This window comes from Falco rusticolus, chromosome W, assembly GCF_015220075.1.
Source record: "Falco rusticolus isolate bFalRus1 chromosome W, bFalRus1.pri, whole genome shotgun sequence".
NCBI lineage: Eukaryota > Metazoa > Chordata > Aves > Falconiformes > Falconidae > Falco > Falco rusticolus.
Window position 1 is genome coordinate 25,128,667 of NC_051209.1, and position 13,655 is coordinate 25,142,321.

The 13,655-nt window shown below is 41.6% G+C and overlaps 1 protein-coding gene and 1 long non-coding RNA gene across 2 annotated transcripts in view; one reads left to right on the plus strand and one right to left on the minus strand.

The window, feature by feature from the left end:
* Positions 1 to 3,062: 3,062 nt before the first annotated feature.
* Positions 3,063 to 4,646, minus strand: LOC119140744. The gene is made up of 2 exons (XM_037372277.1): positions 4,371 to 4,646; positions 3,063 to 3,746 (listed from the first exon to the last, which is right to left on the minus strand). Exons 1-2 carry the CDS (start codon positions 4,557 to 4,559, stop codon positions 3,063 to 3,065), a joined length of 873 nt encoding a protein of 290 aa, XP_037228174.1. The 5' UTR covers positions 4,560 to 4,646.
* A 5,671-nt stretch (positions 4,647 to 10,317) lies between these two features.
* Positions 10,318 to 13,655, plus strand: part of LOC119140882 — a 24,865-nt gene continuing 21,527 nt past the window's right edge. The window contains exon 1 of the long non-coding RNA XR_005101766.1: positions 10,318 to 10,328. This is a non-coding gene — a long non-coding RNA (uncharacterized LOC119140882). The remainder of the gene's footprint in view (positions 10,329 to 13,655) is intronic.

Sequence of the window (13,655 nt, forward strand, 5' to 3'; positions counted from 1 at the left end):
CCAAGGGAGATAGGGAGCGGTATGGGAATATAGGGAGTAGCAAACTGCAAGGCTGAAACATAGTAACACAAATAGCTGCATGGATAGAATGCTTATTTTAGTCATGATAATTAGGGGTGTGAGAACAGCGTGTGCTTAGAGGCTAATAACCAATTATATTTTTGCTTTGGGAATATGCATGTGTATCGAGTCTATATAAATAGTATTAGAAACTAATAAAGTTGAGCAAGATGCATAACTCATATTGAGTAATTTCTTGACTCCGGCGAACCCTTCTCCCAACAGATGGCCCTTTAATCCCAGGTGTGAGGACATTAGTAAAATAATAAGAGGCTGAATGAGGACAAGAGGATGGCACAAGATGTCTTAGCCTCATACCATTGTCTCCATGTATACACACTATCAAAGTTTGATACTCAATAACATGGTTTGTTTCAGTAAGTGGAAGGATCCAAGGAGAGCAAGGCAGGCTCTACAGCATAAGTATCCCAAGAACAGAGTACATCTTTCCCTTTCCCAATACAGGAATTAGTTGTGGTTAATAAACATGTAATTTGTCAGTAAAATAACAGCAGCACTGTATTAAGTTTATTATCAACAACACTTTCTTCTTTCCCCTGCCCCCAAGTTTGCTAGCCGCCAAAACCTCTTTTTTATATATTTTCTAGAAAAGGTAGGGCCATTATTTGAGTTTCATCCTTTATTAGTATACTAAGGGTTTTGCTGGGTAGAGGACAGTATAGTTTAGTTGTGAGGTATCTCTTAGCATGGAAAAGCCCGATGAACTCAAATTGATCTTTCTTTGTTTGAAATTAGGGAAGATAAAGCGTGCCCAAGTATTAACTGTGTTTTATTTTAGATATGTAGAATTAGAAAACTGAGCCTGTGCCATAAAAGCAATGCCAAGATTAAAAGGAAATAAATAAACCAAATGCAAATACTTAAGGTCCTACATTCTGACATAAGTAATTAAAGTGCCCTGATCTTCAAATCCAATTCCTCCTTAAATTCCAAGACAATATAACATAATTTAGCTCTGATTTATCTACTGTTCTTATTTCTTTTAAATAAACAGGATAGGTATAATCTCACTGTAGACAGCAGACTTGTTCAAGAGTGAAAGTTAATATTAATTTCAGAACTGAATAAACTTTAATTAAACAAAAGAAATATATTAGTTAAAATTAAAAATTATATATATCAGCGCTAATCACAGAAAAAATTAATATATCTAGATGTTAATATTTCTAGAAGCATGGGAAAGAAATCAATACTACATAATCCTTATGATCCTTATTTGATTATGATGTCATATTTTTAATATGCCCTATAGAAGTGTGGTGACGCGGGTCGAGGCAGACTGAAAAAACACTATGTCTGCATGGCTGGGTTCGGACAAAATGGCCTTTATTGTTCATACAAATTATTTATGCATCTAAGACAGTACAGGTGTCAGACCCTGATAGGTTTTTGTGTCCTTCTTCTTGCTTGCTCTTTGCTGTTGCTGTAGGTGCCCGTATGCTGCGGTTCTAAGTTCCGGTTCTTCACATCCTGTTTCCATACCTGACAATTTGTGGGTGTCTTAAAGGTACACGGCTAAGTCTTTGAAGTCAACTACTTGTCTGCAGACCCACTGCAGACCCCAACAATTCCCCCTTTTTGTTTTTGAACAGCTAGTACCAGGTTTGCCATGTTCTGCAGGGCCCTTGCAAACATGACGGCAACCAAGGCAATAGCAAACAAACAATACTGCCAATTGAGTGAATTGATGCCAAAAAGGCTGACATTTTCTCAGATTTTGGTAACATGTTGCTGCAATGGGGCGCCTAAGATCCACGCAGCACATACCATCAAAATCCTCACAGCCACGTTCTTGAGCCAACAACAAAAAGCCAATAGTCGCTCTGTTTTGTATGTAATAGTGGCAAATTTGACTCACATTCTTAACTGCCTAACAAATAAGGTGATTTAACTCTTGAATGCTTTCCCTGCTGTTGCTCTGGATAAGAGAAGAACCGCTGCAATACGTTCCCATCAGTTCCGTAAATCAACTACATCATTACATGCTTCATCCAAAGTTATATTGCTTTTAAGCACATTATGCTTATCAACATGTTCACGTGTTGATTTATGCGGGTGTCATGGTCCCATCATAGCTTTTCACTACATTAGCATCTACATAAAGACAACTATCGACATTCAAAGTGCAAACAATATCAACTTCTTTTGGGTTAACATTATACAGAGGTAATCAATTATCCCAAATATCAAGGCTTTCAGTAAGATTCTTCATTCCCCACATACATTCACTTTTTTGCAACAATGTCTGCAAGTCAGCTTCAAGGAAGGGCACACCAAACAAGGACTGGTTCAGTAAGGAGGCCACACATTAGTTGTTGGGTTGACTGGCAGCAGCAGCGCTCCTACAATCTGGCACGCTAAGCTCAGGCCGCACACAGCGAGCAGGTATCCATCGCGGACCTTCATCTGTAGAAACACAAGCATAACCTCTTCCCCAAGCTAACAATTCATGCGGTCCTGACCAATGCCTGGTACAAGGGTCTTTCATGCGTACTAAGACACCTTTGTGCTTTTGCTGCTTGTCACCAATTGACACAAAATGTCACACAATGGGAGGCACCATATAGTCAGCAGGGATTTTAAGAAAGTTCAAAACATAGCATGCTTTCTCTAATCGTGCCTCTGGGGTCATTCCCTTCATTCCCCCCCCCCTTTTTTCTTTTTTTAAATAGCAAAATACATTTCAAATGCAGTAATACAGTAGATTATTAACAGCTTTTCTGCATGACAGAACACAGTAACCCCGTACTGAGAAACAGTTTTTTGCAAGTCCTGCACTACTTTCCAAGCAAATGGTGTATGAACGTGAGGATTACCAGCAGCCGCATCTCCCAATACAATAGGATATGCTTGAGGCGCATCGGTGGAAGGAGTAGGAAGATCAAGGAGCTGTCCGCCTATCTGTTCTACTAAACCCCAGTTCCCGTCTCTTAATGCCCCATCTCTTACAGCCTGCCAAAATCGCCGAGGGTCGCGCGTCATTACCGTACCACTGGAAACTGGATTTTTACCACCTCCACCTTCTTCATTGCCTGTGACTGATAACGTTGTCGTAGCTGGACCCGAATCCGGGTTTTCGGCACTTCCACCCTGCGCAGGCAGGGCCGGAGCAGCCGACGGGGCGGGCGGGAGGGCCGGAGCATCCGGAGGAGGCAGGAGTGTGGGCTGGCACAAATGTTGGGGGGGGTCAGGGGGGCTGGGATCGGTCCGCCGAGGTCTCTGCTTGTCGTCCTCGGAATCGGTATCGAGTATAAGTCGATGCAGTTGGAGAGATTTAGGGTGTTATAGTTTACCTGCCCAATTAAAAAATTTGATTTATTAAAGCAAGCGACAAGTAAGCAAAACAGCGCTGAGCGGCCAGGAAGTCTCCTGCTCCACCAACGGCACGCACCACACCCTCCTTTGTTCGTGGTTTTATACTCTCCTTCCGGTATACGTGTCCCTTTTAGGAGTCCTCTGCGTCTGCGCTGCCTGTTGCTAGGGGGTCTTTTCCTGCCTCCTGGTGGTCGTGGGATGAAGACCACAGTCTTCCTCTTCTGCCCTTTCATTGACTCCTCTCGCTGCTGTCTTCTGCAATCTCGTGCAGTCCCACAGGAACTCGCAGAGCAGGATGTAGGGGGTTTTCTTACTCCTCCGCAGCCTTGTGTTTCTGCTAGCTTAAGCAACTTTAAGCAAGACTTCAGTTAAATGTTAAATGCAGTTAAAATGATAAATTCATAGATCAAGTTTTAATTAACAAACTTATATGCATCCATTACATAGGGGATTTGGGGCATTGGGGAGTGGCATCTGGTAAGGGACACAGACTCTCCCCCTCCCCCATCCCCTCATCCTCTTGTCTGTATTCTGGAGGAGGATACAGGGGAGGTTTGAATGATACACCCTCATTTGCATTTTGCTGACTTTTTAAGCCCCCACTTGTGTCTTGATGATTTTGCAAGCCCCCATTTGCATCTTGCAGATTTTGCAAGCCCCCACTCGCACCTTGATGATTAAAGCCCCCTACAGCATGTCTAAGCAGTCCCCATGTAAGCAAAAGCCCCGGCGCCTCTTTGTCCCCTTTTTCCAGAGCTTCTGACAGTGTTGATCCTAAATTGTCCCAGGTCCACACACTAAGAGCAGTCGCAGGGGACACTTCCACTCCATGTGTTTTGGCCCACAATAACATATTTTTTAACCGAAGCCCATCTAAAGTAATTCCACGCTTCTCTAATACTAATTTCCACATTGATAGCACCATGGTATCTTCTTTAGATAACTTAGTCCCCATGCTGTCCCTGGTGGCTCACCTTACCGGTGTCACGTTCTCCCGGGATCTTGCAGCTGCTCGCTGTGCTACTCCGCTTCACCAGGCTCCGCCTCCCCAGCAACCCGCTGGTCCGTCTCAGGATCTGCTCCTGACACCCCTTACCGGGGTCACATCGGCATAGTCTCAGGGTCTCTTTTTGGTACCCTTTACTGGGATCACATCGACACATCGGGGTCACCAAATGTGGTGACGCAGGTCGAGGCAGACTGAAAAAACACTATGTCTGCATGGCTGGGTTCGGACAAAATGGCCTTTATTGTTTATACAAATTATTTATACATCTTAGACAGTGCAGGTGTTAGACCCTGATAGGTTTTTGTGTCCTTCTTGCTTGCTATTTGCTGTTGCTGTAGGTGCCCGTATGCTGCGGTTCTAAGTTCCGGTTCTTCACACCCTGTTTACATACCTGACAATTTGTGGCTGTCTTAAAGGTACACGGCTAAGTCTTTGAAGTCAACTAACTTTTCTTCAGACCCGCTGCAGACCCCAACAATGAAGATTAGGCTAAGTTCTTCCATTAAGGGCAAAACATTGCTGTGAATGGAACCTCTGCTTTCAGCATAATGACATAGACCTAACTGTCTGGGTAGCTTCCTTCCAATAGAGAGCCCTTGAGATATATGCACACGAGACACATTTTATCATAGCTCGTTTCAGAGAAGACTGAGGTTTTTTCCCCCACAAATAAAGATAGGTAGGGGCAAGAGTGAAGATCATCCAGGCAGAGAGTGCTGGAGGGAACTGTCACGCCACGTGACTCCAGCAGGAAGTACTGTGGCTGCTGGGGACCGTGTTTTGCTCTGACACTCAGTTTGGACAATGATACTATCTGCTCCAAATGCTCTGAGAAGCTTACAAAATTCCTGGGCTCCCTAGATGCTACCCTGAGCCCTCCTTAATGGCTCTCATTCCCTAGAAAAACCAAGACAGCCAGAGCTTCTGGTAACAGCTTTACTTTCTTCAAATTCTACTGGCAAATTTCTTTACTAACTAGCTTAAAAAAGTTAAACACAAACAGAAACCCCACTGATGTTTGCATTAACCAAGTAATTGTCTTTAGCAATAAGAGGGTCACAGCTGATACAGCCATAGTGTGTTTCATAGGCCAGCAGAGCTACACTAGACTTCACCAGAGTTCCAAGGCAAGCACTCAAAATTTAGGAGGTGCTATAATTAAGGTACATAAGGATAGGAGATGCATAATTACATTCAACCATAATTACACCCACTGGTGACTATGCTTTATGATATAGTCTTCAATTACATGACCACCTCCTTTCTTTTCCCTATAGGATCTTCAGCTGTGTCAGGACTGTCTCCATGGCACAGTGCTGCAGAATTGCCCAAGTTTCCATTAAACATGCTGTTTAGGAAACCAGGAAGTGCAGGAACATTTGCATTGCACCACGTCCAGGACAGTCAGCAGTCATATGAAGTTAGGCTCAAGATAGAAATGTCTGAAGCATGAGAAGTCTGAGCTCACAACTTAAAATGCTCTCATGCAGATTTGAAAAAATTTACAGATTTGCATGTCTGGTTTGCATATTATTAAAGCCTGTATTTATAAATCTCTGCTGATAAGCAACATCTTTATGAGCTGCTTTCTTCTCTATAGGATAAGAAGCTACTTATCAGGACTGAACTTTTTCCACACAAAAGGCCTTATCCAGCCTCTATTGCTGTGGTAAAATTCTTATTGATAAAATGGGAGTAAAATCATGCCTCTGGTACCTGGTGGTATCCCCATCCCATGCCCCCCCCCCCTTCCCGACTCCCAACAAGGCATTGTTCAGTTCAGCCAAACCAACAGAAAAAACTCTGCAAGAGTCGTTTCTCAATTCATAGCACAAATATATATATGCACATAGCATGACAGACTGAAAGGCTATTAGAATTTTTTACACTGAAAAAAGTGAGCTGGTTTTTCAGATATACCTGGCAAATCTTTGTGTGCATGCTGAAGAGCAGAATGGAGTGCTCATCTTTTACAGTCACATGTCAGCATCATGAAGAAATATTTACATTGTGAGCAGCTAGTAGTAATCTTTCATAATTGCTGCTTATTAACACCTCTATACTTTTGAAGCATGGTAGAATCATAGTTTCAGTGATACTTTTGAAACAATGCAATGGCAATACAGAAAATTAGCTATTCATAATCTTAGGCTATGTCTGAAATGAATGTAAATAATCTATATAGCAATTACATTGGTGGTACTAAAACACAGTCCCAAAGGACAGGCCAACCTAAATCTGATTTTTAAAAAGATACCATTAAACTATATATCTCTTTATCATATAAAACTAGACAACTAAATCATGAAGTTTGGTCTATAAGTGTACTTGAAAATTCAAAAAGATCATATGCTTGTAAAGACCTTATTTTGGTTTACTTAGCAGTGTAACTATCTAACTTCTGAAACAGAAAGAATTGAAAAAGAAATTAGAAATATGCATCCATCAGACAAATATGCTGCATGTGAAAGGGGTACAGACTTACTAAGGGAGTCCAAACAAGAAGAGACCACAGGTTTCAGAATTCATTAATTTTTAATTTGCTGTGACCAACTTGGGAAACCATTTGTTATGGGCGAAAAGCAGGTGTGGATCCCTCAGGGATAAGACACAACACTCAGCAAGTGAAAACTTTGATTTTATTGAAAGCATAGCATTACCACAGTGGGAGCACAGGGACACTGACGCTAGTCAAAATGGGGACCTGATGCAGCAGAGCCCTGCTCAGGGGTGAAGCTCAAGAGAAAGCACCACAGGGGTGGATAATAAAACTTGCACTGATTAACATATGCAATCTCTTGTTTTGTTCATTAGCAAACTCGCTGATGTAATGCAGGTGCTATTATCCGAATTGTGGATCCAAGATCCGCAGCTGGCTGCCCCATTGGCACCCATGCAAGGGTATGTGCAGATAGGGGGAAGTGAACTATCTTGGATTACAATGACAAAGTCTTCTTGTGCCCTATACCATTCTATAAAATAACTCACTGAATCTATTTACCTTCCTGCAGCAGATCACTTGGCATAGCATTCTTGCTCAGCACCACAAATTCCATGAATAAAAAATGTAGCAAGATTTTTGGCAGCAGGAATGGAACAATTTCTATCTTCACACTGGACAAGCCAGATCTGTTATGACTCAGTGCCCCTGGAACAACTGGAGAAGGTTATCTGATATATTACATTGCACTAGAATAGATTAAAGATCTTATTATATATCTTGAAAAAAGCCAAGGGCTTCAAAGAAAGTTGTATTCCCTTCCTCCACGCTCCCATAGCAATAAATTTTTTTAACTTTAATCTCTTATTTATATTCTGTTTATAAACATGCATAACCTTACATTTTCTTATTAATATCTCATTTACTCTAGTGCATACTCCTGGTGATATCTTTTCATGTTTCCACTTTTAAAAAAGTTAAACATCATAATATCAGATTTCACTATTAAGGAAGGATTAACTCTGAAGTTGAAGATTACAGTCACCTTCCTGTTTACTCCTATAATTACTACCTCGCTAAAGTGTCATCTTGCTTTTAGTTTCAACACTTCTTCCAATGAAGTACACATTGTTGTCATTTGGCAAGTTGCTTTCCTGCCCTTGGCATTAAATACAATACTCCTTTCATAGTGTGTGACATCTACATTTGCATCTGTCAGCCTGACATCCGTTTATTCACATCTCCAAGTGTTATACATAGAAGGGAAGCCGCACTCATATCTAGCATGTTTTTCTTGCTGCCTTGTCAATAGTTGTTCTCACCAATAACTGTCAACCCTGACTTTGATGTGTTGTGGGTTCTCTTCTGGGAGATAGCTCTAACTTCATTCAATCTTTGAGCATACAATTGTTTGAAATAACTGCCTTGATAGTTTCCTTAGCTGAGAAAGTATCTATATGTCTTTCAGGCTTTTGTTTTACAGTTCTTTCAATAATGCAAGATTTCAGGTCTAAATGAGAACCTAGAGGTAATACTGATACATATAAATAATATGATGGCTAAAGTAAATCTAGCCTTACACAAAACATTATATTTTCTCTTTTTAAAGTTAACCACAAAGTTACCTTAGCAGACATTTAAGTATTTGGTGATCCTCACAGTTTATTTATTCTGTTAATGCAAGTTGACTAGACAGCTCACTTAACAAGCTTACCCTTGTACATCAAATTTATGTTTTACCTAAGCAAGAGTATCATTCCCCTTAAGTTTTCCCCTAAAAAAAGCCCCTGATCCACTGCATTGCAACTGAGACATCATGTTACCTTTCTATTCAGACTGAACAGACCATTTAGGAAGACCTCTTCCCTTTTTGCCTTCATGGCAGACAGGTTTCTAGGTATAGCTCTACTGAAAATTTATCACACTGGTTAGCAGGTGGTACAACAGGAGTGCTAAAATCAAACCAATTTGTGATTTATGCAACTTCTATCAGAACTCGAGCAAACATTATCATCTCTAGGGAATGAGAGAGATGAAAGACAGCCACCTTAAGCTTCATCCATGCTTCTACCAAGTACTGTGTCACTGAAAATAAGTGGTTTGGTTCTTGAGAGCCATCCTAGACCAGAAGTTCCTCATTCAGGTTAAGGAGTACTGCCTGAAGTCTCCAGCAGAGTAAATGTGCATACAGTGCAAAAAGTGCATACAAATACCTGAAGGAAAAAAAATGGCAATTTATCTGTAAATCAGAAGACCTTCAGGTATATTTTTTGTCTATATACAGATTCACACTTACTCAATCTTTCCCTTGCTCATTAAGTTCCATAAGAAATGGTGGATGGGCCTATGGCTGGGCTTACCCAGGGTTTACCATGCCTGACAAGAAAAAGAATGAGCATGTCCCTGTAGGAAGAGATAAGGCATAACCATACTTGAGCATAAGCACATTCATAATGTGAATATGTATACAGACAACATATCTACAACACCTTTTAACTTCTGATGATTTTACTTTCCTGTAGAGAATGTGAGCTTATTTGTATAAAATAAAAATTAATTCAAAGGGGCAAATGCTATTAATGCTATTAAGTTTAACTGCATTATATTCATAAATATTTTACAGACAGCTGATTTAAACCCTGTAATCTTATGGGTCTTCATTCTGAATTTTCAATAGGATAAAATTCTCTTCTTGACTAGTCTTGAAATATAAAAATATACTTTTTTAAAATTATCAAGGTGACTAAACCACATTCCTCAGTGCTTCCTCTCAAAACACAACATGCCATATACATGTGCTTTGTAACATTTCTCATTAATGTTTTAGGCCAAAACTTTCATGTTTATAGCATAGAATTAATTATTCCTAAAAACCCTTCTATTATTGACTATATTTGTAACACTTCATACAGTATATGACTATATAAATCTGACAGATTTGGGCTGTAACTTATTTTGGAAGTTGAGCCATGAGTGGTTCTTAACAAATAAAGATTTTAATGAAAGAATAAGGAAAAAATCAAATTGATCAATTCTATTCCAAGTGCTTCTCCTAGGTTTAAAGCATAAATTTGAGCTAATGTGTGGTGGGTTGACCTTGGCTGGATGCCAGGTGCCCACCAATCTGTTCTATCATTCCCCCTTCCCAGCTGGACAAGGCAAGGAGAAAATAAGATGGAAAAAACTTAAAGGCTGAGATAAGGGCAGTTTAATAAAGAAAAGCAAAGGCTGTACAAGGAAGCAAAGGGGAGGCAATGTCCAGCCACTTCCTAGGAAGTAAGGCCTCAGTACACATAGCGGTTGCTCCAGAAGACAAATGTAATAACCAATGCCCTCCCCGCCTCCTCCTTTCTCTTACCTTTTACTGCTGAGCATGAAGTCATATGGTATGGAATATCCTTTTGGTCACTTTGGGTCAGCTGTCTTGGTTACGTCTCCTCCCAAGATCTTGCCCACCCCCAGCCTACTGGCCTTTGGGGGGTTGTTTGAAGAGGCAGCTTTGAGCACTGTTCAGCAGTAGTCAAAACACTGGTGTACCAATACCTTTCTAGCTACCGATACAAAGCACAGCACTATGAGGGCTGATATGGGAAAAGTTAACACCCTCCCAGCCAGACCCAATACAATCTCCACCCTTTATTCCATACCATTTGTGTCATGCTCAGGTCCCACACAACTTCATACATACACGTATATATATATTTTCTAACCATTCCACTGTATTTAATCCTCATTACCAAAATCCCTTCTCATCAACACTTACAACTTATACTACATACTTAAACCATCTTTATACCCAACATACAGATTTATACGTTCTCATTATTTATCATCCCCTATCCTTTAACAGATAGATATTATTCTTCCATTCTATGGGCTTCCTCCACTCCTCCAGTTGTTCATAAGAACAGGCTATGACTTGGGCACCATCTGTTAAGATGGATACCCAGGACAGAAGAAGAATTATGTTTGATTGTTGGGCATCAATAATGGCTTGGTTTGGGTCACTGCTATACTTTTCTGGTTCCTTGTGAAGCTCATGCTTCATCGGTTCAGGTTGTTCCTACTACATTGCTTCCTACAACATACAACTCATATCACAGATTACAGTTTCCCCCAAGGTTAAATATCCTTGAGGCACACGCCAGGTCTCCCCATCCTTCTGTATTACCCACCAAGCACAGCCAGGTCCTTCAGTGAAGGACAATCCCATGTGTTTCTTGTCCAAGTTTATGAAGTTATTTAGGAAATGAGTCCCATTGACTGATCCAATTCTTTCTGGGATACTGTGTCGCCACAAAATTTGCCTTTCAAGGCCTAAGATGGTGTTTTGGGAAGTGGCATGGTTTACAGGGTATATTTCTAGCCACCAGTAGTTGCTTCCACCATGGTATGTAGCACTTGCCTTGATGTGTTTGTGGCAGTGGTCCAATACAGTCAATTTGCCAGGCCTCACCATATCAAAAACCCAGCCACTGCCCTCTATTCCAGGAAGACTTGTGTGGCTCACTTGATTGCAGCACATGTTTCACATTCATGAGTGACCTGTGTGATGGCCTCCATGGTCAGGTCCACTGCTCGATCACAAGCCCATCTGTATGTTGCATCTCTCCCTAGATGTCCCAATGTTTCATGGGCCCATCAATCTACAAATAGCTCACCCTTACACTCCCAGTCCAGGTCCACCTGGGCTACTTCAGTTTTGGCAGCCTTGTCTACCTGTTCATGGTGGTGATGTTCTTCAGTGGCACGGCATTTGGGCATGTGAGCATCTACATGACATACCTTTAGAGCCATGTTTTCTATCCAGGCAGCAATGTCCTGCCACAGTGCAGCAGCCCAGATGGGTTTACCCCTGTGCTGACAAGTATTCTTCTTCCACTGCTGTAGCCACCCCCATAGGGCATTACCCACCATCCAGGAGTCAGTATAGCGATAGAGTACTGGCCACTTTTCTCATTCAGCAATCTCTAGGGCTAGTTGGATGGCTTTCACTTCTGCGAACTGGCTTGACGCATCTTCTTCAGTGGCCTCAATGACTTGTCACGTGGGACTCCACACAGCAGCTTTCCACTTCTGTAGTTTCCTACCACAAGACAGGATCCATCAGTAAACAAAGCATAACACCTTTCATCTTCTGATAACTCATTCTATGGTGATGCCTCTTGGGCACAAGCCACCTCCTCAGGCAGTGCTCCAAAATCTCTGCCCCCGGGCCAGTCCATGGTGTCTTCCAAAATTCCTGGGCGGTTGGGTTTCCCCAGTCAAGCTTGCCGCATAATCAACACTACCCGCTTACTCCATGTAGTGCTAGATGTGTGATGTGTAGAGAGGATGTTTCCTTTGAACGTCCAGTGTAGCACAGTCATCTGCGGTGCCAAAAGGAGATGCACTTCTGTACCAACAACTTCTGAAGCAGCTCAAATGCCCTCACATGCTGCTAGTGTCTCTTTTTCAGTCAGGGTGTAGTGGGCTTCTGATTCTCAACACCCCTGGCCCCAAAACCATAATGGTCGACCTTGGGTTTCTCCTGATGTTTCCTGCCAGAGGCTCCAGGTGAGACCATGCTCCCCAGTTGCAGTGTAGAGTATATTTTTCACAGTTGGTCCTGTCCAGATGTTGTCGATTTGTTAAAAAGTTGAAATCAATTGATTTTATTTGTTTGATTATCTTATTTTATAGGGTTATTTTATAGAATAGAAATATAGGAGGATAAAAATATATTTTGAAGAAAGTTATGATTATTTAGTAAAAGCAGTTGTGAGACCCTTTGTACATTTTGTACTAAGGCCAGAAGAATGGGTTGGAATCATTGTTGAAACTTAAGTAATAATTTAGGGTTTGAAGGGTTTCTTTGTATCTAACTAGTCTTCTGTATATAGAAAGTATATTGAGATGTCAGAATGTAGGATTAATGGGAACTGGGGAGAATCGACTGGAACAGCTTGTAGTTACCTGCCAAGAAACCGTGAACTTTAGTAAAAGGTAATTCCGGCAGGGGGAGATCGCGACCACCGACTCATATACCACCTACCCAAATCATACCCCAGACCCATTTCTAGATTTTTCTAAGCTTTATTGCGCAGAATTGGATATGGGAGGAGAATATGTTAATGATTTATGGGAAATGTTATGATTATGTATGAATATTTAATGAATATGTATGAATAAGTTCTATATATGGTGTCTGATTTTGAGACTTGGTGTGCGTTGATCGTGAGAGGACTCGCTCACGCACCTGGCCGTCAATAAAGAAGTGTCTGCTTATCTACATCACATTGGTGTCGATAAGTTTTTCATTCCGAGATTTCGGTAACAGTTTTGGCGACCCAGATGGGACCTCGCTGAAGGAGACCGGAGGAGTCGGGGACCTGATCGGTTCCAGCCGGCACCGAGGATTTCTCGGGGACACCCATCGATCCCCGATCCGTAAGGCTCTTCGCGACTTTCCCTGGATATTTGGTAAGACACTTCTTTTTTATTTGTAGTAAGTGGGTGGGAGTCCCACTAAAGTAAGTAAGTAAGTGCACTAGAGAAAGTGGGGGGGAGTCCCACTATAATAAGTGTATGGTAAGGAGTGGGTTGGAGACCCACCAGTGAGTTTGAGTCTCACTGAGTAAGTCTGCCTGTCAGACGCGGTGAAAGCTGCGCAGGGTTGGACTAAAAGGATCCTTGTGGAAGTGGAAGCCTAGGCGTCTGCCCGTAAGACATAAGCGAAAGCTATTGCAGGGTTGGACACAAGTGGAAGCAAGAGAAACTATATGCTATAGTGTTCTCTAAGGTAGTGCCTCTAACAAGAAGTTAGAAGAA